This window comes from Pleurodeles waltl, chromosome 2_2, assembly GCF_031143425.1.
Source record: "Pleurodeles waltl isolate 20211129_DDA chromosome 2_2, aPleWal1.hap1.20221129, whole genome shotgun sequence".
Taxonomy (NCBI): domain Eukaryota; kingdom Metazoa; phylum Chordata; class Amphibia; order Caudata; family Salamandridae; genus Pleurodeles; species Pleurodeles waltl.
In genome coordinates this window covers 206,495,334-206,520,887 of record NC_090439.1, presented here as the reverse complement: position 1 = coordinate 206,520,887, position 25,554 = coordinate 206,495,334, and the positions used below count along the sequence as shown (strand labels likewise).

The 25,554-nt window shown below is 46.8% G+C and overlaps 1 protein-coding gene across 5 annotated transcripts in view; it reads left to right on the top strand.

The window, feature by feature from the left end:
- Positions 1–25,554, top strand: part of TRIO (trio Rho guanine nucleotide exchange factor) — a 3,522,386-nt gene that overhangs the window by 2,858,222 nt on the left and 638,610 nt on the right. For 4 of the 5 annotated variants that reach the window (XR_011200906.1, XM_069219639.1, XM_069219640.1 and 1 more), the window contains exon 48: positions 9,216–9,967. Coding sequence is in view for 4 of the 5 variants with exons in the window: in XM_069219639.1 (XP_069075740.1) it covers positions 9,216–9,967 (752 nt within the window). In the remaining variant the exon portion in view is untranslated. The remainder of the gene's footprint in view (positions 1–9,215; positions 9,968–25,554) is intronic. The other variant, XM_069219642.1, reaches the window with a different exon arrangement.

The following is a 25,554-nucleotide window of genomic DNA, read 5'->3' as shown; positions in this document are numbered from 1 at the left end:
TTGTGTGTGACCACCTCCCACTGCCAGCTACACCAGATCGTTTACCGGGGGAAGATCTCTGGAAGGACCTTCCCCTGAATCCTTAGGACCCTCTCCTGATTCTATCTGGTCAGAATCCCCCCTCTCTCCTCTACCTGGTGACCAGACTGTTCTTGATTGTCCTGGAGAAGGAGACTTAAAAGGAAATATTTGTTAGGGTTCTTCCCAATCCTTAGGCTTCTCTGTAAGCAAAGCCCCCTCAAACTTTGAAAGTTTAGGTTTTCATAAATTGTTTTGATAACCCTAGGGGTGGCCTCAGAGGAAGACATACTGATAGAAAAGTTAGAGTAAAGTGAAAGGAAAGAAAGACCTACTTTATCTAACTTTTAGAATTTTAGAATGCAAGAGCAACTACTAGGTATACTTTTGTATAGCCCCAAGTATAGAGTACACTTTCCTGTGGAAAGCACCAGTGACAGAGTGATAAGGCAATTGCAAGTACTTATACCACCGCTGCCACCAATGTAGGAGGCTGGCCTAGTTTGTAGTGGGTACCTAAGGTACTTACACCTTATACCAGGTCCAGTTATCCCTTATTAGTGAAATATAATCAGTGTATAGAAACCAGGCTGTCTAGAGGTAATTGTCGGCAGAGTAGCCAAGGCTGAACTAGGAGACATGCAAAGCTCTTGCAATACCACTGTAGTCTCATAGTATTTACACACATGAAAGAAAATACTCAGTGTTACAAAAATAAAGGTACTTTATTTTAGTCATACAATGGCAAAAATACTTTGGAGACTATATTCCCTTAGGAGGTAAGTACATTACACAATATGTATTCCAATAACCAAAAATAGGTAAGTACACAGTAGGAAAACAGTGCAAATAGTGAAAAACACATTAGGTTGCAATGGGCCTAGAGGGAACACAAACCATATACTAAAATAGTGGAATGCGAAAGTCGGTTTCCCATCTAGGCAAGTGTAGTATGTAGAGGGGCGCTGGTAGTGTAAGAAAACACCAAAGGTAAGTAATGTACCCCATCCCAGAGCCCAGGAAAGCAGGATTAAAACACAGCAAGTTTCCTAAAACACACAAGAAGTCGTAATAGAAGATTATGCAAGAACCAGAAGAGACTGCAAGAAACCAATGATGGATTCCTGGACCTGAAGACCTGTGGAAGAAAGGGACTAAGTCCAAGAAGCACTGAAGAGTCCAAGGAGAACAGGAGCCCCTGCTAACGCAGATGAAGGTGCAAAAGAAGAACCACTGGTGAAGAACAACAGTCAGTACTACACCCAGTAAGATGGATGCAGGTTCCTGGTTGGTGCAGATGATGTCCCATGCCGGATGGAAGATTGCAGTCTGGTTTTTGTTGCTGGATTCTGCAACAAGCCTTGGCACATGCAAAGCTCGCGGTTAGGAGAAAATGGCGCAGCACAGGACCAGGAGGGACCTAGTGGACTGTACCCAGGAGGGGGAGTCCGAGGGGGCTCTGAGCAACCCAGAGCCCTCAGAAGACCAGGCAGCCCGCAAAGGTGTCCCACAGCACGGTGACAAAGGAGGTGCAGAAGGAGGCCCATGCAGCACCACAACAAAAGGTCACACACCGCCGGAGAACCATGCAGGAAGCTGTGTATTGCAGGATAGAGTGCTGGGGGTCGGAGCTACACGGTACACGTAGAAGTTCATGGAAGAATGCCAACAAGCCTTGACAACAGCAAAACACGCTGCGCATGGGGTACCTTCTTGCTTGGGGAGGCAAGCTCTTAACACCACCTCAGTTGGACAGTAGGACGTAGGGAACGTTCGGACCACTTCAGTCCACCACCCTTGATGCAGGATCCTTGCAACTCGTCAGGAGAGGTGACCCATGCTGCTGGTCTTTGTTGCAGAGAGGATGTCTGCTGCTGCAGGGGAGTGACCCCTTCACTCCAAGGGAGATTCCTTCGTTCTTCTGGTGCAGACTGAAGACAGGCAGTCCTTTGAGGATGCACGACCAGGAAACTGTTGCAGTTGCTGGCAGGAGCTGAAGAAACAATGTTGCAGAAGTTGCCTTTGCCTCTTTGTTGCAGTTTGTAGAGTTCCTAGAGGGTCCAGATGCAGTTTCTTCGGTGAGAAGGTGAAGTAAAGGATGCAGAGGATTCCTGCTGGAGTCTTGCAATCTGAATCTGAAGAACCACCCAAAGGAGAGACCCTAAATAGCCCTGAAAGGTGGATTGGTCAGCTAAACAGGTAAGCACCTATCAGGGGAGGGCTCTGACGTCACCTGCCGGCACTGGCCACTCAGATGCTCCCAGAGTTCCCTGCCAACATGGAATCCAAGGTGGCAAAACCCAGGGACCCTCTGGAGGAGCACTGAGCACTGAAGGTGGTGATGGACAGGGGAGTGGTCACTCCCACTTCATTTTTCCAGTTTTGCGCGAGAGCAGGGTCTGGGGTTCCCTGAACCGGTGTGGACTGGATTATGCAAGGAGGGCACCAAATGTGCCCTTCAAAGCATTTTCAGAGGCTTGGGGAGGCTACCCCTCCCAAGCCTGTAACACCCATTTCCAAAGGGAGAGGGTGTAACACCCCTCTCCCAAAGGAAATCTTTTGTTCTGCCTTCCTGGGTTTGAGCTGCTCAAGCAACTGGAGGGCAGGAACCTGTCTGAGAGGTGGCAGCAGTTGGGGCTTTCTGGAAAACCTCAGAAGGCTGGAATGGCAATACTGGGAGTTCTCTAAGGAGCCCCCAAAGTGCATGGAATCATACAACCACTGCTTGCAGAAGCTTTGGGCTATGATTCCAACATGTTTGATACTAAACATGCCTATGTTTGGAGTTACCATTATGTAGCTGGACATAGGTAGTGACCCATGTCCAGTGCACGCGTAAAATGGCGTCCGGAGAAGGGTCCTTGAGGTCATGAGGGCCACCTATGCTAGTGCATGGGTGCCCTCACACACCGGTACTCTGCACCATACCTTCAGGGCTTGAGAGAATGCTATAAGGGTGACTTATAAGTGATCTGGTGCAGTGTCAATGGCAGTGAAAGGGTCCTGCAGAACCCTTTGCATGGGCTCATTATGGGTTGCAAAAGAAATGCTGCAGCCCATAGGGATCCCCTGGAACCTCAGTGCCCTGGGTACCTAGGTACTATATACTATGGACTTATAAGGGGGCACCAGTATGCCAATTTTAGTGGAAATACTGGGTTACCAGTATGCAACAACCATAATTTAAGGGAGAGAGCATAACTACCTGGATTCTGATTAGCAGGATCCCACTAGACACAGTCAAACACACTGACAAACAAGCCAAAAGTGGTGGCAACCAAGCTAGAAAAGGGCTACTTTCCTATATGGCTACCCCTCCCACGCCAGTCACACCTATTTCCAAAAGGAAAGGGTGTTACCACCTTCTCCCAAAGAATATACTTTGTTCTGCCTTCCTGAGCTTGATTAGTTGAAGCAGGAGGAGGGCAGAAACCTGTCTGAGGGGTGGAAGCAGTTGGGCTGCCCTGAAAGCCATGTAAGACTGGTGGTAGCAATACTGGGGGTCCTCTAAGGAGCCCCCAGAGTGCATGGAATCATACTTCCAATATTTGCAACAGTATTGGTGTATGATTCCGACATGTTTTATACCAAACTTGCCCAGGTTCATAGTTACCATTATGTAGCTGGACATAGGTAGTGACCTATGTCCAGTACACGCATAAAACAGCGTCCCTGCACACACAAAGTCTAGGAACATGGATCTGGGGTTTGTGGGGGCACCTCTTCTAGTGCAGGGGTGCCCTCACACACAGGTACCCACACCCTACCCTCTGGGCTGAGAGGGCCTACCATATGGGTGAATTACAGTGACCTGGTGTAGTAACCTATAGTGAAAATGGGTGCACGCACCCATTTCACGCACGCTACAATGGCAGGCCTGCAGAACCCTTTGCATGGGCTCCCTATAGGTGGCAGAATAACTGCTGCAGCTCGCAGTGATCCCTTGGAACCCAAATGCCCTAGGTACCTAGGTACCACATACTAGGGACTTATATGGGGGAACTGGTATGTCAATTGTGGGGATAAAAGGTGACCAGCAACCAAATTTAGAGGAGAGAGCACAGTCACTATGGTCCTGGTTACTAGGGTCCCTGTGAACCCAGTCAAACACACTGACAGACAGGCAAAAAGGTGGGGGTAACTAAGCTATATAGAGGCTACTTCCCTACACCGACCCACCTATCCTCCCCACTTGTGAACCAATATCTAGGGACGGGGCTTCCCCATTCAGGGCCTCTGCTCTGGTGCACTAATTTCAGTGTTCTTCTCGGCTCTGTGCTTTGGCGTGCAAAGTTGTGAAAAGAAACTGACGTCACAGAGCTGAGACTGCGTCTATGTACTACTCCCGACGTCATTACGGCGACTATGACGCCAATGACGCCCGCAGAGTCCACCAACGCTACCTAACGACGTGCAAGTGTATTGCCCAAAGGAAAATCTCTGGATCTAGTCTGACGCCAAAGGGATAAATTGTTACCGAAGGTAAGTAATTTGCACTTAAGAAGTAGAGAGCACAGTTGTTGGGGTCAAGTTTAGCAGGATCCCAGTGAACACAGTCAAAACACAATGACAGGAGGCAAAAAGGGGGGTAACTGTGAGAAAGTAGCCTCTTTCTAGCCTTGTTACCCCAACTTTTTGCCTGTTTGTGAGTATATGTCAGGGTGTTTTCACTGTCTCACTGGGATCCTGCTAGACAGGGCTCAGTGCTCATAGTGAAAACCCTATGTTGACAGTATGTTTGTTATGTGTTACTGGGACCCTGCTAGCCAGGACCCCAGTGCTCATAAGTTTGTGGCCTATATGTATGTGTTCCCTGTGTGATTCCTAACTGTCTCACTGAGGCTCTGCTAACGAGAACCTCAGTGGTTATGCTCTCTCTGCCTTACAAATTGTCACTAACAGGCTAGTGACCAATTTCACCAATTCACATTGGCATACTGGTACACCCATATAATTCCCTAGTATATGGTACTGAGGTACCCATGGTATTCCGGTTCCAAGAGATCCCTATGGCCTGCAGCATTTCTTTTGCCACCCATAGGGAGATCTGACAATTCTTACACAGGCCTGCCAGTGCAGCCTGAATGAAATAACATCCACGTTATTTCACAGCCATTTACCACTGCACTTAAGTAACTTATAAGTCACCTATATGTCTAACCTTCACCTGGTGAAGGTTGGGTGCAAAGTTACTTAGTGTGTGGGCACCCTGGCACTAGCCAAGGTGCCCCCACATTGTTCAGGGCAAATTCCCCGGACTTTGTCAGTGCGGGGACACCATTACACGCGTGCACTATACATAGGTCACTACCTATGTATAGCGTCACAATGGTAACCCCGAACATGGCCATGTAACATGTCTAAGATCATGGAATTGTCACCCCAGTGCCATTCTGGCATTGGGGAGAAAATTCCATGATCCCCCGGGTCTCTAGCACAGAACCCGGGTACTGCCAAACTGCCTTTTCATGGTTTGCACTGCAGCTGCTGCTGCTGCCAACCCCTCAGATAGGTTTCTGCCCCCCTGGGGTCCAGGCAGTCCTGGCCCAGGAAGGCAGAACAAAGGATTTCCTCTGAGAGAGGGTGTCACACTCTCTCCCTTTGGAAATAAGTGTGAAGGCTGGGGAGGAGTAGCCTCCCCCAGCCTCTGGAAATGCTTTGATGGGCACAGATGCTGCCCTTCTCTGTATAAGCCAGTCTACACCGGTTTAGGGATCCCCCAGCCCTGCTCTGGCACGGAACTGGACAAAAGAAAGGGGAGTGACCACTCCCCTGACCTGCACCTCCTAGGGGAGGTGCCCAGAGCTCCTCCAGTGTGCCCCAGACCTCTGCCATCTTGGAAACAGAGGTTTTGCTGGCACACTGGACTGCTCTGAGTGGCCAGTGCCAGCAGGTGACGTCAGAGACTCCTTCTGATAGGCTCTTACCTTTCTTACTAGCCTATCCTCCTTCCTAGGTAGCCAAACCTCCTTTTCTGGCTATTTAGGGTCTCTGCTTTGGGGAATTCTTCAGATACCGAATGCAAGAGCTCACAAGAGTTCCTCTGCATCTCCCTCTTCACCTTCTGCCAAAGGATCGACCGCTGACTGCTCAGGACGCCTGCAAAACCGCAACAAAGTAGCAAAGATGACTACTGCAACCTTGTATCGCTTCATCCTGCCGGCTTCCTCGCCTGTTTCCTGGTGGTGCATGCTCTGGGGGTAGCCTGCCTCCTTTTTGCACCAGGAGCTCTGAAGAAATCTCCCGTGGGTCGACGGAATTTTCCCCCTGCAACCGCAGGCAACAAAAGACTGCATCACCGGTCCTCTGGGTCCCCTCTCAGCACGACTAGCGTGGTCCCTGGAACTCAGCAACTCTGTCCAAGTGACTCCCACAGTCCAGTGACTCTTCAGTCCAAGTTTGGTGGAGGTAAGTCCTTGCCTCCCCACGCTAGACTGCATTGCTGGGTACCGCGTGATTTGCAGCTGCTCCGGCTCCTGTGCACTCTTCCAGGATTTACTTCGTGCACTGCCAAGCCTGGGTCCCCGACACTCTAACCTGCAGTGCACAACCTTCTGAGTTGTCCTCCGGCGTTGAGGGACTCCCTTTTGTGACTTCGCGTGGACTCCGGTACCCTCCTCTTCTAAGTGCCTGTTCTGGTACTTCTGCGGGTGCTGCCTGCTTCTGTGAGGGCTCCCTGACTTGCTGGGCGCCCCCTCTGTCTCCTCATCCAAGTGGCGACATCCTGGTCCCTCCAGGGCCACAGCAGCATCCAAAAACTATAAACGCAACCCTTGCAGCTAGCAAGGCTTGTTTGCGGTCTTTCTGCGTGGGAACACCTCTGCAAGCTTCTTCACGACGTGGGACATCCATCCTCCAAAGGGGAAGTTCCTAGTCCTCTTCGTTCTTGCAAAACACCAAGCTTCTTCCATCCGGTGGCAGCTTCCTTGCACCCTCAGCTGGCATTTCCTGGGCTCCTGCCCACTCTCGACACTGTCGCGACTCTTGGACTTGGTCGCCTTCTCTTACAGGTACTCAGGTCCGGAAATCCACTGTTGTTGCTTTGTGGGTGTTGGTTTTCCTTGCAGAATCCCCCTATCACGACTTCTGTGCTCTCTGGGGGTTGTAGGTGCACTTTACACCTACCTTACAGGGTCTTGGGGTGGGCTATTTTTTTTAACCCTCACTGTTTTCTTACAGCCCCAGCGACCCTCTACAAGCTCACATAGGTTTGGGGTCCATTCGTGGTTCGCATTCCACTTTTGGAGTATATGGTTTGTGTTGCCCCTAAACCTATGTGCTCCTATTGCAATCTATTGTAACTTTACACTGCTTGCATTACTTCCTTTTGCTATTACTACATATTGTTGGTATTGTGTACATATATCTTGTGTATATTTGGCATCCTCATACTGAGGGTACTCACTGAGATACTTTTGGCATATTGTCATAAAAATAAAGTACCTTTATTTTTAGTATATCTGTGTATTGTGTTTTCTTATGATATTGTGCATATGACACCAGTGGTATAGTAGGAGCTTTGCATGTCTCCTAGTTCAGCCTAAGCTGCTCTGCTATAGCTACCTTCTATCAGCCTAAGCTGCTAGAAACACCTCTTCTACACTAATAAGGGATAACTGGACCTGGCACAAGGTGTAAGTACCTCTGGTACCCCCTACAAGCCAGGCCAGCCTCCTACAGTAACGATGCCAAAAAGAGGGTACTTTCATACACATCCATCCTCTGATCAGGTTACCACTTTGGGAGGATCTCCTCTCTCAGCAACAGGGATCAGTCCTTCACTTGAATCTACACAATATACACAGCCATGTGTGAAGATTGAGAGGAAGCAGTTGACTGGATTTGATCTGCTGCTGGAAGTCAAACTTACCGCTAGACTCGCTACCACAAATTCCATTAATGCTAGGTGCTGGAACAGATTTGTAGGCTGCTTTGGTATCTGCAAGACTGACTATTTACAAGCCAAGATGTCAGATGTTCTTTTGTTTGTTTGTCTTTAGTCCATGAAGATTTGCAGTGGACAAAGTTATTTGTTGGGCCTCTCTACGTTTGCTGGACCAGCCATTTTCATTTAAATCACCTGTTGTGATGAGAATTACTGAAGATTTGACACACCTGTTTCCATGTAAACTGTTTATGATTACACAGCGGGACCTTAACTTGGTCTTGGAGTTTCTTATGTGCATGCCCTTTATGTCTCCTGAATTCAAAGACCATATTCCTTATTGCGATTATGTCAGAATGTTGATATAGTGAACTCCAGGCACTTTCAGTGCAACTGTCATATAACTCATTTTTCCTAGATAGGTTGACTTTGAGGACTCTGGTGCTATCCTTACAAAAAGTCATGCTCCAGCTGGTGTTGGTAGTCTACGCTCTCCCTTTATTTTTTGCTCTCCTCGTCCCCCGAAAGAGGAGGAGAGGCTCCATAGGCTGAAACCCAAAATAACTTTGTACTTTTGCATTGATCCTGCTCAAGAACAGAAGAATTGTCTTTGGGAATTGCACGTCAACATATATTTTAATAGAAAGAATAACATTAGGTTTGCAGGCCTCATAAGCTATTCATGTGATTTTGAAATATTTAATATGCCGAGATATGAAAAAGGAAAGTTTGGGAAAATTTGCAAGGGACCACTTTATTAATTAAAAATTGTTTAATTGTTGGAAATAAAACACTCTTTGTTTCTATTTCTCTAAATTAAAAGCACATAAACAACTTTAGATAATTCGAAATCAGTCACCTTTCCGAAAGAATAGATGTGTTGGACTACTCAAAATAGGCTAAGTTTAGAAATGTGATAATTTGCAGCAGGAAACGTACTCGTTTGTTGACGTGTAAATAGTTTAAATACATTGGTGTTTTTCGATGTATGTTTGAAGAAAAAATAAAACTATGGACACTATTATGTCTCCAACTAAATAAAATGTGGTTGCTAACCATTTGTTAAAAAACTATTTTTTAGTGCAAATATGTAAAAAGAAATGTAGACCTTACATTGTGGTTAAAAATCTCTTGCCTCTAATCAGTTTAAAAGAAGGAAAAATCGAAAACACCAGTAAGTTACGCTAACCAGCAATATTCAAACTATTAAAACATAATTCATGACATACGTTATCTTTCTTACAGGTAGTATTAACTTGTAGTTTCATTTGTTCGTTCATCTTCTGCTGATTTGTTTTCGTTTTCATTGCAGCCTTGACATCAGTTGATTATCAACGGAATCATACAGAAAGCAGCAGTGGCGGCAGCAGTAACACCAGCGGCCCAAGCAGCTGTACTGGAGTAAGCAGTTCCATTCATACGAGGCCATCCCGGATCCCCCAGCCTGTCCGGCATCATTCCCCCATACTTGTCTCCTCCGCAGCCTCAGGCCAGGCAGAGACAGAGAAGATGTCAGGTATGTCCATTTGCAATATATCTCTCCTCAAAACTTCCCTAGAAATTGGTGCCAGCCAGCAAGGCAGGTATCCTTGTAACATAGATTTCAACTGTCGTAAAAAAAGAAGGAATCAAGTTCCAAGGAAGATGATTCTAGAGAGCCCCAGGAAGACATCTGAGAGCCTTTCTGACTCATTTGAAAGATCCCAAAAAGCACTATGTGGGAGCTTCGAGGACAGCCTCCCCAGGAGCAGCCTAGGAAGCTTGACACTTGGAAATCGATGGCTAGGAAATGCCTTACCTATGAACATCCCTATCTCAGCGGCTAGTCCAATATCATTTGGCAAAGACAACTTTCTACCCAGAAGTCCGCTGCAGAAGAGCTCCTTTTGGAGTTCCATCCCAGCATCTCCTGCCAGCCTTCCCATGTCGTTCACTTTCCTAGGGGACACTGATTCCCTCCAACGGCAGGTCCACCGCCACTCATCACTGAGCAAGGAGACAGATCGCATGAGCACTTGCTCCTCCACCAGCGAGCAGTCAGTCCATTCAACCCAGAGTAATGGGGTAAGAACAGAACATCTTCTCCATCCTGCAAGTTTTTCTGAAATTTTCACATCCTCACTTTCTGTGCGTCTCACTAGCACTTCATTACTAACTTCTGGTTCTCTGGTGCTTCACTGCTCTGAAATAATCAGCCATTCCAGCCAATGATCTGGATCTACTACTTCTGTAGGATTATACATTTGCTACTGACACACATTCCCTTTTAACATTACTTCAAGCTTGATTTTGACTTTGCTAGTAGCTAAATTAACTTCAAGTATTTATATTAATTACACTCCCTGCTTCTCTCTATGTCTATCCTGTTGGCATATACGTACAATACCTATGGAGGCTTTCTACAATTAGAGCATGCTCAGCACTAATAGTAAAAATACATCAGCGTGGTTGCTTTCCCTCTCTTGTTATAGCTGCTGTTTGGGATTGAAAAAGTGTATGCTATGTGTTGCAATACAATTCATTTTCCTGTCTTGATTTACCTCCAGTTCATCGTCTTGACTCCTTTATTTACAGTCTGTGTCGATTTACAATATATTCTGGAAGTTGTAACCGCTAAAATTGGGTGCCAACCTATGGTTCTACTGCAGGTTACTTAACTCCTAAAATCCATGTCAGGCTAGACAGAAGAAATATTCATACAATGCACTTACGGGTTTCCTTTGTGCCAAGGTACTGTCCATGCCGCTGTTTTGGAAAGTTTTTCCCAAGAAACACATAATTTTGCAAGTATTTTCTAAACAAATGTAATTGTTTCCACATTTTTCACCTCTTGTTTCCATTTACAACCTCTGTGTTCAAAGCTCCTGCAAATTCACAAAAGCATGTACTTGATCTGGGATTGATCATGACCCCCAGCATCAATGAGAAGTGAAACATAGCAAACTCATGGACAAGGTGTACTTTATTCCAATGTGACTCAGGATAAATGTATGTTGATATTACGTAGCAGACCAGGCTGCAGGTGGTTCCATAATGAGTCTCCATCCAAAACCTAAAATTCACCACCTTGGGATCAGAATCTGAACTTTAAGGGCTCATCCACTTCTATAAAATACTAGAGAAAGGTGCAATGCCAATCTCATTTAAAGAGCCTGTTTCTTACAGGAGTGCAGAGTGCTCTCAATCTGGGAGTCAATAGGGTCAGAACTTGTTGAGCTTTCTTGTTCTTGTTTGAAGAATAGAGGGTGCTGGCAATTTCTGCCCAGCTATCCCAATCCAAATTTCAGGTTTTAGAAAGTCAATGTTTGCTTCGTGCAGGGGAAAATACTGCCAAGTCTTTTATTGCCACTCAGCCCTTCCTGGCTCATTTGTGTCCTGACATCAACTTTCTGCTTCTTTATTGTACAGGCTATTAAGGTGAAAGTCCCTGTAATGTTACCAGAGTCTCAGAAATGGTAATTATCACAACTATCTGCTTAATAACACCTGCCAATACAGGGAGTGCAGAATTATTAGGCAAATGAGTATTTTGACCACATCATCCTCTTTATGCATGTTGTCTTACTCCAAGCTGTATAGGCTCGAAAGCCTACTACCAATTAAGCATATTAGGTGATGTGCATCTCTGTAATGAGAAGGGGTGTGGTCTAATGACATCAACACCCTATATCAGGTGTGCATAATTATTAGGCAACTTCCTTTCCTTTGGCAAAATGGGTCAAAAGAAGGACTTGACAGGCTCAGAAAAGTCAAAAATAGTGAGATATCTTGCAGAGGGATGCAGCACTCTTAAAATTGCAAAGCTTCTGAAGCGTGATCATCGAACAATCAAGCGTTTCATTCAAAATAGTCAACAGGGTCGCAAGAAGCGTGTGGAAAAACCAAGGCGCAAAATAACTGCCCATGAACTGAGAAAAGTCAAGCGTGCAGCTGCCACGATGCCATTTGCCACCAGTTTGGCCATATTTCAGAGCTGCAACATCACTGGAGTGCCCAAAAGCACAAGGTGTGCAATACTCAGAGACATGGCCAAGGTAAGAAAGGCTGAAAGACGACCACCACTGAACAAGACACACAAGCTGAAACGTCAAGACTGGGCCAATAAATATCTCAAGACTGATTTATCTAAGGTTTTATGGACTGATGAAATGAGAGTGAGTCTTGATTGACCAGATGGATGGGCCCGTGGCTGGATTGGTAAAGGGCAGAGAGCTCCAGTCCGACTCAGACGCCAGCAAGGTGGAGGTGGAGTACTGGTTTGGGCTGGTATCATCAAAGATGAGCTTGTGGGGCCTTTTCGGGTTGAGGATGGAGTCAAGCTCAACTCCCAGTCCTACTGCCAGTTCCTGGAAGACACCTTCTTCAAGCAGTGGTACAGGAAGAAGTCTGCATCCTTCAAGAAAAACATGATTTTCATGCAGGACAATGCTCCATCACACGTGTCCAAGTACTCCACAGCGTGGCTGGCAAGAAAGGGTATAAAAGAAGGAAATCTAATGACATGGCCTCCTTGTTCACCTGATCTGAACCCCATTGAGACCCTGTGGTCCATCATCAAATGTGAGATTTACAAGGAGGGAAAACAGTACACCTCTCTGAACAGTGTCTGGAAGGCTGTGGTTGCTGCTGCACGCAATGTTGATGGTGAACAGATCAAAACACTGACAGAATCCATGGATGGCAGGCTTTTGAGTGTCCTTGCAAAGAAAGGTGGCTATATTGGTCACTGATTTGTTTTTGTTTTGTTTTTGAATGTCAGAAATGTATATTTGTGAATGTTGAGATGTTATATTGGTTTCACTGGTAATAATAAATAATTGAAATGGGTATATATTTTTTTTTTGTTAAGTTGCCTAATAATTATGCACAGTAATAGTCACCTGCACACACAGATATCCCCCTAACATAGCTAAAACTAAAAACAAACTAAAAACTACTTCCAAAAATATTCAGCTTTGATATTAATGAGTTTTTTGGGTTCATTGAGAACATGGTTGTTGTTCAATAATAAAATTAATCCTCAAAAATACAACTTGCCTAATAATTCTGCACTCCCTGTATAGGAGTTAAAATAGATTTATGGTTATGTATTGATTTTTGCAAGTTGGAGCATGTTGGGAGAGGATGTGGTGTAACAGCCATAGCTGCTGACTTTGGAACTGGGGAACCCGGTTCGACTCTCAGCTTCGGGTCAACAACGTGTGATTTTGGGCAAACCTCTTAATCTCCCGGTGCCTGCCTAAAATAAATGTGTCCTTGTGTAATGTAAGTGGTGCTCATGTAAAGCACCCCAATACCTTCGGGGGGAGTTGCGCTATATAAAACTACAACAAATAAAAAATAAAATAAATATTCAAGATGTGTCTAAAGATGGTTTGCCATCATCCTAAAGTATGTTGATCACTTATTCTGCAAGATTGTCACAGAAACACCTGCAGAGATTCTGCAAGATTGTCACAGAAACACCTGCAGAGAGACACAAAATCAGCCACGTTTTGTGTGAAACGTTTTGATATCTATACTAGAAGGTTTAAAGCTTGTAGTAAGCAAATGCTGCTTCTATCCATATTTTGTGAAGAGGATAAGCAACTCCATTCATTCACAGACAGAAGCCAGTAAAGAGCTTCATATATGGGGAATAGCCGCCCCTGCATCGCAATTAATAGAACCACGAGAACTGCAAACCAGTTGGAAGGTAGTGCCCAGGGAAGATATAATTAACACTCAGCCCAGACTTGTCCAATGCCAAAACTAACCGCTTGGAAAAGGATAATCCTTTTGGGAGGCTATCTAGTGGTGGAAGCTAATGCATAGTTCACGAACACTGGCTTGTTTACCTGTATCCCTTTGAAAAACGCCTACCAACACTTTTGATAAAATATTGGCAGGTAACCTTTTGTGAGGTTGCTCTTTCACCATGAATGTACTTATTTGTGGTGTGAATGGAGACATTGCACAATATAAATGAAGGCCTCCTTAAGAACCAATTTTAAGGTAGCATTCAATAGTGGTTGCCGACACATGGTTAAAGACATTCTTATTTCCCTGCTCCTGGGACCTCTATCTCAGTGACCCTGTAGAACTTTAGCCATTGTCTGGTTTGTAGCTCAGAGGCCTGTGTCGCAGTGGATTTAGCATTTGTGGAGCTGCCCTGCTTGCGTGGAAATCTTCTCCTTAGTCCTTGCACACCTTGAGAAGTTGATGTGCCACTTCATCTTCAGGTTGGTTCGTTCCTTCACTTTTCCACTGTTGCAGATTTCCGTGATTACAGACACCGCATTATTACAGTGAGTCACTCGTCTGGGGAATAGGAAGATTAAAGGCCTTTGATCCCTTTCAGAACAAAGAATTCACATTATTGTAATATAGTTGAAGTGCGGTCGCAAAACAAGGCAGAGTGTTTTTGTGGCTCTTGTAGTGGGAGGTATTGTGCTTATGGGTCTCGGCTTTCAAACAGGATATTTTACCAGTGGCAGCTCATCTGGCAAGAACTTCTTGTGAAAGTATTTGCTTTCTCTCTCTAAATACTTAAGAATGGGAGCTCCACTCTGATGTAAAAAGTGTTATCTTCTCCAAGACTGGGCTTCCCTGCACCATCCTCTAATTTCCAACATAAAGTTCTCTGGGGGACAATTTTTGGATGAGCTTATTACAGGGCATGTTGTACACTTCTTCCTCACTACGATAAACATGAGGACTCTGCAGAAGATGCGAGAGTGTGATGCCCAGCTGATTCTTAGTGTCCAGGATGAAACAAGGATGGTTTGGTATATTGTCAGTTGGAACTCGTTTTTTTAACTCCTCTGTCTCTCCTGGACAGAGTAAATCTGCTTTCTGATGTATACTTCACACTGCAGATTCCTCACCTTGTGATGTCCCCAGATGCCAGACTGGATCTGGAAACTCAAAAAAGCAATGCTGTTGTGCGCTGGCATGTGGTGCCATGCGGCTCCACGCTAACTTCTATCCACTCAGTAAGCGACAAAACAGAACTGCAAATAAATGTCACCCAGGCACACTGACGTTCATTCCTTTCTTTCTACGCCTTCAGACTCTGATCCTGAGCTCTGCTGCTCTGTTTTTTTACTTTGTGAATTAACATTTTCCTTCACAAATATCTAGAATGCAAGGGAACATGTCATCACCTCAGACTGCAGGATTTACGCCTTGTAAGGACTGTCACAATCAAATGACTGTGACAGATCCTCATGAAGTGTGTCTGGTGTTTGTTTGGTGCACAAGAAGACTGCACTCAGATGAATCAGAATGGCATTCATGAAGGGTGTGGCAAAGCTGTACATGGTGAAGCACCACAAGACTTCTTGCAAGTTCTGTTCCAGGTCAAAATCAAGAGTGTAGACCCACTTTCAAAGCTCTTCCAGTGGCAGATCATCTTGATAAGTCAAAGTCTTTTGGTAAGTCAAAGAAAAAACATAAGAAGCCCAAACTGGACCCAGCCCCTTCCTACCACTCTTGTTCTATGGAGAAGATGGGATGGCATGTTTGTGATTTCCACTTGCCTTTGTTTAATCGCTGTTGAGCATACCAGTAGCCATGGCTCCCTGTGGGCGTCCGCTCGCAGGTCCTTAAAACGTGGGCGTGGCGGCATCCTCAGGGTCCATTTTCTGTTTCTTACACATCGCAGCTTGATCTGAGTCCACTCACAGAATTATGGTGCAGTTCCTTCCTGCATGCCAGCATGTTGCCAAGACCGCATGCCGGAGGGTTTTCTGGGATCTCAGTTCTTTGTAAGAACTATTGAATTAAAAGAACCACATATTCTTTCATACAGTACCTCTTGGAAATCCTTGAAATAACCATATGTATTTGATATTTTTATTTTGGTTTTCTTCATTAAATGAGTCCCCAAACCAAAATGGCAGAACCTATCCCTGGATTTTATCACATCATGTCTGGCACTATATAGAGGGAGTCCATCTTGGACCCAATTATGTCACAGTTGTTCTTACTTGGTTACCAACTCACTGGATTTGTGGAAACTATGTCTTCTCTAGTTCCTGCTTGTGTTCTCCTTGCTTTTTGCCATGCTGCTTGGCCTGAACAGTTAGAAGGTATTTTTCCTTACTGTTGACTAATATTATCTGGTACAAGATTCTAGTCGCAGAGTCCTTATATCAGGTGGCAGACTTAATCTGGAAATTTTTTAGCATGTTGCTTTTTTCGGTACTTGGCATTGTTGGGGTCTGAAGTGATGTGCACAGTGCCTATATAGGCATCAACCCAAAAAGCTGACCTCTAATAGAGACATTTAGTTTCAGATTCCATATTTCCCCCAGGTGTCAGACTGGATCAGGAGAATTTTCTGAGCAGTACCCCTGTGCACTGTTAGGTTGTGTCAATCGGCTCTGCGTCCGTCGTCAACATCGTCCATGCCAGATATGAAGAAGTGGGTTCCTATATAGGCGCCACCCGGCCTCACTGATATCAGTTCTTTTCTTTCTATGCCAGCTAGCGCCGATGCGAAGAGAGCTACCCCTCAGTCAGTTTTTGACTGGCCTTTTTTGACATTTTTCAAAGACTTTTCGAGATTTCAACTCCTGCTGTGTCAAAGATGTCATCTATGAAGACCAGGTTTAAGCCCTGTGGTTCGTGTCATTGGGCAATGTCCATGACAGATCCGCACCTCTAGAATCTTTGGTGCCTGGAGAGTGACCATGACCCCAAGTCATGGTCCGAGTGTTGGGCCATGCATCCAAAGGTTTTGAGGGAGCGGTCCCTGAAGCTGATGGCCGCCAGATGCTCTATTTCGTGCAAGTCGAGGTCCTGGTCGAGAGGAAGGTCCCGAGAGCAGTCATGGAGTCCTACATCGTCATCAACCCATTCCAAGTATCAGGGCGATCGGGTAATTCGAGGCACAAGAAGAAAAGCAAGAAGTCAAAGTGTTCTTAGACATCTTTTCTGCTGGCTGACGAGACAAGGGAGCATTGGCTTCTTGTGCTACAGTCAGGTCCTTGGGCCTCACGGCGACCCCTCGTCCCCCTCAGTCAGCCTTTCACCCTGTTCGTGCCTCCAACCACGTCCATTCCCAGCCAGCCACCGTACCACGCATGCCACCCATCCTCTGTGTGGCTGAGGGTGTGGGATCCATTTACCTCATGGATCAGGGAGCCAGCAGTCTGTCCCCCCCTAAAAGTGCAGTAGCCTCTAAGCCGTCCTAGTCTGACACCCCACAGGGGCCAGTCAGAGGCAGTATCCCCAATCACTTGCTCCACTGGAAATCTATCACGTCAAACAGGTGGGTTTTGCAGGCAGCCCAAAGGGGTTACTCCCTCCCCTTCGAGGCTAAACCTTCATCCATGCCCCCATCCTATGACCAGATGATGGAGGATCATGTCTCCCTTCTCCGCGAGGAAGTTACGGCTCTAACCATAGAGAGCCCATGTCAGAAGTAGGTTGTGGTTACTGTTCCTGCTACTTCCTGGTACCCAAAAAGGACGAGGGCCTCAGCCCTATCCTAGACCTTCGATCCCTCAATCTCTTCTTCAAGAAGGAGAAGTTCAGAATGCTCACTCTGCCTCAGGTTTTATCTGCCCTGGACCCAGGACAATGGATCCTAGCACGGGACTTGAAGGACGCTTATTTCCATATTCCTGTCCTGCTGCCCACAGAGGTTACTTGCAGTTCATGGTAGGCAACGAGCACTTGCAGTAAGCCATGCTCCCCTTTGGCTTTACCCGCACCCCTCAGGTGTTCACCAGGATGGTGGCAGTGGTCGCAGCTCATCTGCGTAGATCAGGGGTATAATTCTTCCCCTAGCTTGATGATTGGCTGTTGAACCTGGCTTGCCCCAGGCTGGATCCCACCTCCAGACTACTGCGGACCTCCTGAATTCACTGTGGTTCATTATAAACGTGCCATAGCCAAACCTGAATCCCTCTCAGACACTCCCTTTCATCAGAGCTGTTCTGGACACAGTTCAGTTTCTGGCTAATCCTCCAGAGCAGCGAGTCCAAGATATTCTGGCTATGATACCAAAGTTTCAGTCTCTAACCTAGATTTCCGTGAGAATGACTCTGAGGCTGCTGGACCTCATGACCTCCTGTATCCTGCTGGTGACACACGCCAAATGGCACATGCAAGCTCTACAGTGAGATCTGAAGTGCCAGTGTGTGCAGCATCAGGGGAATCCCTCCCACAAGGTCCAGACCTCGAAGGGACCTGTGCAAGACCTGCAGTGGTGGTTAACAAACCGCAGTTGGGTCAGAGGCAGATCCCGCTTCCTTTCCCACCCAGATTTGACAATAGTGACTGATGTGTCACTCCTGGGATGGGGCAGCCATCTGGGAAAGGTGGAGATCAGAGGCATCTGGTGTCCGGCGGAGTCAGGACTCCACATCAGCCTGTTGGAGCTCTGTGCAACCTGGCTACCATTGAAGGCAATTTTTTCCCCCATCAAGGGGAAATGGTGAAGGTGTTCACGGACAACACTACTGTCATTTGGTACTGCAGCAAGCAGGGTGGAGAGGGGTTGTGGGCCCTCTGTCAAGAGGCTCTGCACCTCTGGATGTGGCTGGCACAGCAGGGCTTATCCCTGGTGGTTCAACATCTAGCAGGCTCTCTGAATGCCAGAGCAGACAACTCAACCGAAAATGTCTACTGGATGATTAATTGTGTCTCCATCCGGAGGTGGCGCAAGATCTCTTTCAGCAGGGGAGTGAGCCTTGTTTAGATTTGTTCGCCTCAGCAGAGAAAATACGTCAGTAGTTTTGCGCCTTGAAGTTCCAAAGGTGTCAATCGCTTGGAACTCATTTTTGTCTCGAGTAGAACTCCGGCCTCCTGTACGCCTTTCCACTCATACCAGTACTGCCCAGGGTTCTCAAGAAGATCAAGAACGACTGGGCCCAAGTAATCCTTGTGGCTTCGGACTGGGCCTGGTATCTTGAGCTATTGATTATGTACATCGATCCTCCGGTCAGACGACCCCTTTAGGAGGATCTTCTGCCGCAGCTGCAGGGGAGGGTTCTGCACCCGAACCTGTCAACCCTCCGCTTTCTTGCATGGAGATAGAGCAGCAACAGTTGACAGCATTTGACCTTCCGCCTGAAGTCTGTAATGTAATCTTGGCAGCCACGTGTCCCTCCACCAAAATGGTATACGTCTGTTGTTGTAAGAAATTTGTAGCATGTCTGTTGATCCCCTTTCTGCCTTTCCTTCTGAGGTCCTATTGTTTAACCTTTCTCTGGCCCACTAGGGCTCTGCTATGGGCACTCTCAAAGGTTATTTGTCTTCTATTTCTGCTTTTTTGAGGTTGCCTGATCAACCTCTTTTCTTTAATTCCCCTTTTGTACATACATAGGTTCCTTACAAGTCTTAAACATATTTTTCCTCCTTCCCCATTTATTATGCCCAATTGGAATGTGAATTTGGATTTTATATCTTTGGTGTGCACTCCTTTCAAGCCTTTCCACAGTCATTCTCTCAGGCTTCTCAGTTTGAAGACAGCCTTCCTTGTGGCCACTACATTTCCCCCAGGGTGAGTAGCTGCAGGCATTGTCATCTAAGCCACCCTACCTTTCCATCTATACAGTCAAAGTGGTGCTTCGCACTAGGGCTTCCTTTCTGACAAAAGTGGTTGTGCCCTCTCATGTAGGCTAGTCCATCACCTTGCCTACTTTTTACATCCCCCCACATCCTTCTAGGTGAGAGGAGAGACCCCACCACCTAGACCCAAAAAGAGCGTTGGCGTTCTACCTTGATTGTACAATAGACGCCCAGTGGATGATCAACTCTTTGTCGGTTATGTGGGTGCGAAGAAAGGTTAGGCAGTGCAGATGCAAACCATCTCCAGATGGGTTGTACTCTGCATTAAGATCTGCTACACACTGGCCAAAAAGCCCCCTGAGGGATTGCATGCTAGTTATAGTCGAGCTACAGCTGCAACCACTGGTTAGCATGTGTAGTTCCAGTCCCTGTCCCAGTCAGGCAGCAACGTGGGCATCCTTGCACATGTTTACCACACACTACTACGTGGACAATCTGACAGAGACTTCTAGTTGCAGGTTCCTTACCTTAGAATTTCCCCAAGCGTCAGTCTAAACCTGGAGATTTTTCTTAAGCTGTACCCTTGCATGCTATCATGTGGCATCAATATGCATCGTCGTCATAGTGCATGCTGGATATGACTTTGTAGTACCCACCCCGGTTGGCTGAGGCCAGATATTTTCTTTCCATGCCAGCCAGCGCCGAAAAAGAAGAGCACTAAAAAAGAAGTAAACCGTGCAGAGAGTGCAGCAGATTCCCAATTGGTTTGCAGAGGCAAAAGTAGATAGTACTAACAATCTATTTTTTCGTAGTGTGGGCGGGCAGTTAGGCTTATCAGAGGGTATTGCTAAACATTTGTTGTACTCACAGAGGCAATAAATGAGACAAACACTCAAAGAATAAATTTGAGACCAATTTAGAAAAATAATGTTTATTTTTGTATATATTTTGAAACCAAGAACTTCGTTTCAAGGTAAGCATGCTTTTAAGCATAAATACTTTTCACTTGCAAAAGTGGACAGAGTGCAATTTTTTAGTTCTACAGTGTTAGCCTATGAGAGGAAAACAAAGTTAGCAAATAGGTACCTTACCTGACGACTTACAAGCCCAAGACTTAAGATAAGCATTGGGCATGGATCAGGACCACACCAACAGGTCACTCCGGGCAGCATTGTGGCAGGCGGGTGCAGAGGTGTAGTACGGTGTCGGGTGCCCAGTGTATTTCAATATGGATTGGTCTCCTTGGGGAAAAAGGTTGCAGGCTCTGGCTAGGAAGCCAGTCAGGGAAAACCAACAGCTAGGTAACAAAGGTAGGGTGCTCAGGGACATAGGTGCATCTGTGATCCTCTAATCCAAGGCCCAGGGGTGACGGATGCAAGGGTGTCCTTTGTTGTTGGGTTTATGTGTCTGGAAGCACTTGCGATTGGGAGGTCCTGTGGTCTGAGGCTGCAGGCGTTGTCGTGGAGTCCAGGAGGGGTGAAATCACAGTGGGCTCTGTAGGAAAGTAGCACATTTCTGGCATAGTTACCCCCAGTTCTTGCCTGGTGTCAGCATGTTTTGATGGTAGTACACTGGGATTCTGCTAACCAGGACCCCAGTGTCAGTGTTCTCTCCCCTAAATTTGGTTGATAAGCAACTCTTGCACCCCACAATTGGCATACCGGTGTACCTCTGCATGTCCCTAGTATATGGTACTTAGGTGCCCAGGGCATTGGTACACCAGGGGTCCCCCATGGGCTGCAGCATGTATTATACCACCTATGAGAGCCCATGCAAACTGTGTCTACAGGCCTGCCATTGTAGCCTGTTGTAGGAGCCTGGCCTGGCCTATAGTGGGTACCAGTGGTACTTACACCTTTTGGCAGGTCCAGTTATCCCTTATTAGTAGATTAGATTAGTAGTGTTCTAGCAGCTTAGGCCGATAGAGGTAGCTATAGCAGAGCAGCTTAGGCTGAACTAGGAGACATGCAAAGCTCCTACTATACCACTTATATCATGTAGGTACTATATCATAAGAAAGACAATACTCTGGCTTACTAAAAATAAAGGTACTTTATTTTAGTGACAATGTGCCAAAAATATCTCAGAGGATATACTCCCTTAGGAGGTAAGCAAAATAAACAAAATATACACACAAACCAAAATCAGGTAAATAACACAGTCAGAAAATAGTGCAAACACTTTAGAATACAATAGGATGCAATAGGCCTAGGGGCAACACAAACCATATACTAAGAAAGTGGAATGCGAACCACGAATGGACCCCTAGGCTAGTGTAGTGTGTAGAGGGTTGCTGGGAGTGTAAGAAAACATTAAGGGTGTCCAAGATACCCCACCCCAAGACCCTGGAAAGTAGGAGTAAAGTACTACTGTTTCCCCAGAAACAAACTAAAGTTGTGATAGAAGATTTTGGAAAGACCACAACAGACTGCAAAGCACTGAAGACCGATTCCTGGACCTGAGGACCTACAAAGGAAGGGGACCAAGTCCAAGAGTCGTGAAAGCGACTACGGGGGGCAGGAGGCCACTAAACCCCAGATGAAGGTGCAAAATGTCTGCCCCTGGATGGAAGAACCTGAAGATTCTGCAACAACGAAAGGTGCTAGGAACTTCTCCTTCATGCAGAAGATGTCCCACGGAGTGCTGGAGGATGCAGAGTTGTTTGCGTGGCAAAATACCGCAGACAAGCCTTGCTAAGTGCAAGAGTCGCGGTTGAAGAAAAAGGGTGCTGCCCGAGCCCAGGAAGGACCAGGATGTCGCCACTTGTGAGAGGAGACTGTGGGGGCCCTCAGCAACATAGAGAGCCCAGGCACAAGAAGGTAGCACCAGCAGAAGTCCTTTAACACAGGTTGAAGAAGTCTGAACACGGCGGTCGTCTCAACACTGCAAAAGAGGGTCCCACGACACTGGAGATCAACTCAGGGAGCTGAGCATCGCAGGACAGAGTGCTGGGGACCTAGGCTCGGCTGTGCATGCAGCATTTCCTGGAAATATGCACAGAAGCCCTTGTAGCTGCAGTTCATGCAGTAAACAGGATTACTGTCTGGAGACAGGAGGCAAGGACTTACCTCCTCCAAATTTGGACAGTTGGACCACTGGACAGTCTGGGTCACCTGTGTTCCAGGGGCAATGCTCGTCAGGATGAGAGGGGTCCCAGTGTACCAGTGACACTGAAGTTTGGTGCCTGCTGAAGCAGGGGGAAGATTCCATCAACCCACGGGAGATTTCTTTGTGGCTTCCAGTGCAGGATGAAGGCAGGCAGCCCCCAAAGCATGCACCACCAGGAAACAGTTGAGAAAGCCGCCAGGATTAGGCGCTACAATGTCGCTGGTAGTCTTCTTGCTACTTGCTACTGTTGCCGTTTTGCAGGCGTCCTGGAGCAGTCAGCGGTTGATCCTTGGCAGAAATCGAAGAGAAAGGTGCAGAGAAACTCTGGTGAATTCTTGCAAGTCGTTATCTGAGGAAAAGCCTACCCTAAATAGTCCTCAGAAGATGATTGGCCACCTAGTCAGGTAAGCACCTATCAGGAGGGGTCTCAGACATCATCTGCTGGCACTGGCCACTCAGAGGCCTCCAAAGTACCCTCACACCTCTGGAACCAAGATGACAGAGGTCTGGGACACATTGGAGGAGATCTGGGCACCACCTCTTGGGTGGTGATGGACAGGGGAGTGGTCACTCCCATTTCCTTTGTCCAGTTTCACACCAGAGCAGGGACTGGCGGTTCCTTAAACCGGTGTAGACTGGCTTATGCAAGGAGGGCACCATCTGTGCCCTTCAAAGCATTTCCAGAGGCCAGGAGAGGCTACCCCTCCCCAGCCTTTAACACCTATTTCCAAAGGGAGAGGGTGTAATATCAGAGGAAATTCTTTGTTCTGCCTTCGTGGAACTGGGCTGCCGAGACCCCAGGAGGGCAGAACCCTGTCTGTGGGTTGGCAGCAGGGGTAGCTGCAGAGAAAACCCCAGAGAACTGGTTTGGCAGTACCCAGGGTCCATAATGGAGCCCCGGGGATGCATGGAATTGGCACCCCAATACCAGATTTGGAATGGGGGGGACAATTCCATGATCTTCGGAGTTACCATTGTGAAGCTACATATAGGTATTGACCTATATGTATTGCACACGTGTAATGGTGTCCCGCACTCAAAAAGTCCGGGGAAATGGCCCTGAAATATGTGGGGCAACTTTGCTAGTGCAAGGGTGCCTGCACACTTAGTAACTTTACACCTAACCTTCAGCAAGTGAAGGTTAGACATGTAGGTGACTTATAAGTTACTTAAGTGCAGTGAAAATGGCTGTGAAATAACGTGTCCGTTATTTCACTCGGGCTGCAGTGGCAGTCCTGTGTAAAGGTTTTTCTAAGCTCTATATGGGTGGCAAAAGAAATGCTGCAGCCCATATGGATCTCCTGGAACCCCAATACCCTGGGTCCCTAGGTACCATACACTAGGGAATTGTAAGGGTGTTTCAGTTTGCCAATTGAAATTGGTAAAAGTGGTCACTAGCCTATAGTGACAAATTTAAAGGCAGAAAGAGCATAAGCACTGAGGTTCTAGTTAGCAGAGCCATAGTGATACAGTTAGGCACTACACAGGTATAAACATTCAGGCCACAAACTATGAGCACTGGGGTCCTGGCTAGCAGGATCCCAGTGAGACAGGCAAAAACAAACTTACATACATGTAAAAAAGGGGGGTAATATGCCAGGCAAGATGGTACTTTCCTACACCTGTGTGAAATGGTGCATGCACCTTTCACTACAGATATAAGGTTTACCTTATATCACGGTCACTGCACTTTGATCCTGTAAGCCACCCCTAAGGTAGGCCCTTCAGCTCAAGAGCAGGGTTCTAAGTGTGAGGGTACCCCTACATGAGCCGAGGTACCCCTATAAACCCCATACTCCATTTCATTTTCTGGGATTTGTAAGTGCGGGGAAGCCATTTTAGGGTGTGTAGTGGACACTGGTCAACATGAGATGTTCAACTACATAATGGCTACACCTAACCTAAACATGTTTGGTATCAAACATGTTGGAATCTTGTAACTACACCGATTCCAGTAATAGTTGCATGATACCGTGTACTTTGGGGGTTCCTTGGAGGATCCCTCATGTCTGCTTGTGCAGCCTTGCAGGGTCTACGTGCAAGCCAGTGCTGCCGCCGACCCCAGATACTGTTCTGTCCTCCTGCTGCTTAAGTCGGGCAGGGGAAAGCAGAGAAAATAATTTCCTGTGGAGGAGGGATGTTAACTTCTCTCCTTTAGAAATAGGTGTCAGGCTAGGGTAGGAGTGCTCCTGAATGCCACTAGACTTCTTTGAAGGGCACATTTGGTGCTCTCTTTTGCAAAACTAGTTTTCTGCAGTGCCCATAGCTCCCGCTCTGATGCGAAAACCCGCAAGGGACAAGGGAGTGACCATTCCCCTGTCCAGCTCCTTCCCCAGGGAGGTGCTCAGAGCTCTGCTAGGTAGCCACTTGATTCTGCCTTCTTGAAAATAAAATGAACAGAGGCCCCTGGGAGCATCAGACTGGTCAGTCCGACAGAGTAGCGTCCCTGGAAACCCTCCCCCCCTCAGATAGGTGTGTCACTGCAGAAGTCGTCCATCCCCTTTCCTGGGTTACTTAAGAACTCCCTTAAGGATGGAACCCTAGATTTGTCTGCTAGATTGTTCTTCAAGATCCTTCTGTGACCTGGACACCAGATTCTGCTGCTGGACTTTACCAGGTATTTGCAAAGACTCTGCAACGTCTGTGGCATGCATCCTCCAGAGTCAGAAGAACTCAGCCTGCACTAAGGACAGCCAGAAGGAATCTCCCTTGGAGTGAAGTAGTCAATCCCTGCATCTGCCTGCATCCGCAGGCACCTCAACATTGAACGATTTATGGATCCTGCTGACCCAGGGACTCTTTAAGGCTCTGCAACATGGGTGGTGGTTCTGTGGCTCTCCAGAAGCCTGATCTGTCTTCTTTGCAACTGGGAAGATTGTGGTCCCTCGATGAGCTGTTTGAACCGAACCCCTGTGCGCCTTGTCTGTTTTGCATTGCCAAGGCTTGTTGGCCCTTTAGATCGCAGACCTCCTAGTTCCAATATCCCCAGCCTCAAGCATCACACTGCTCCAAGAATGACATCCTCTCTGCAACTCCTGGAA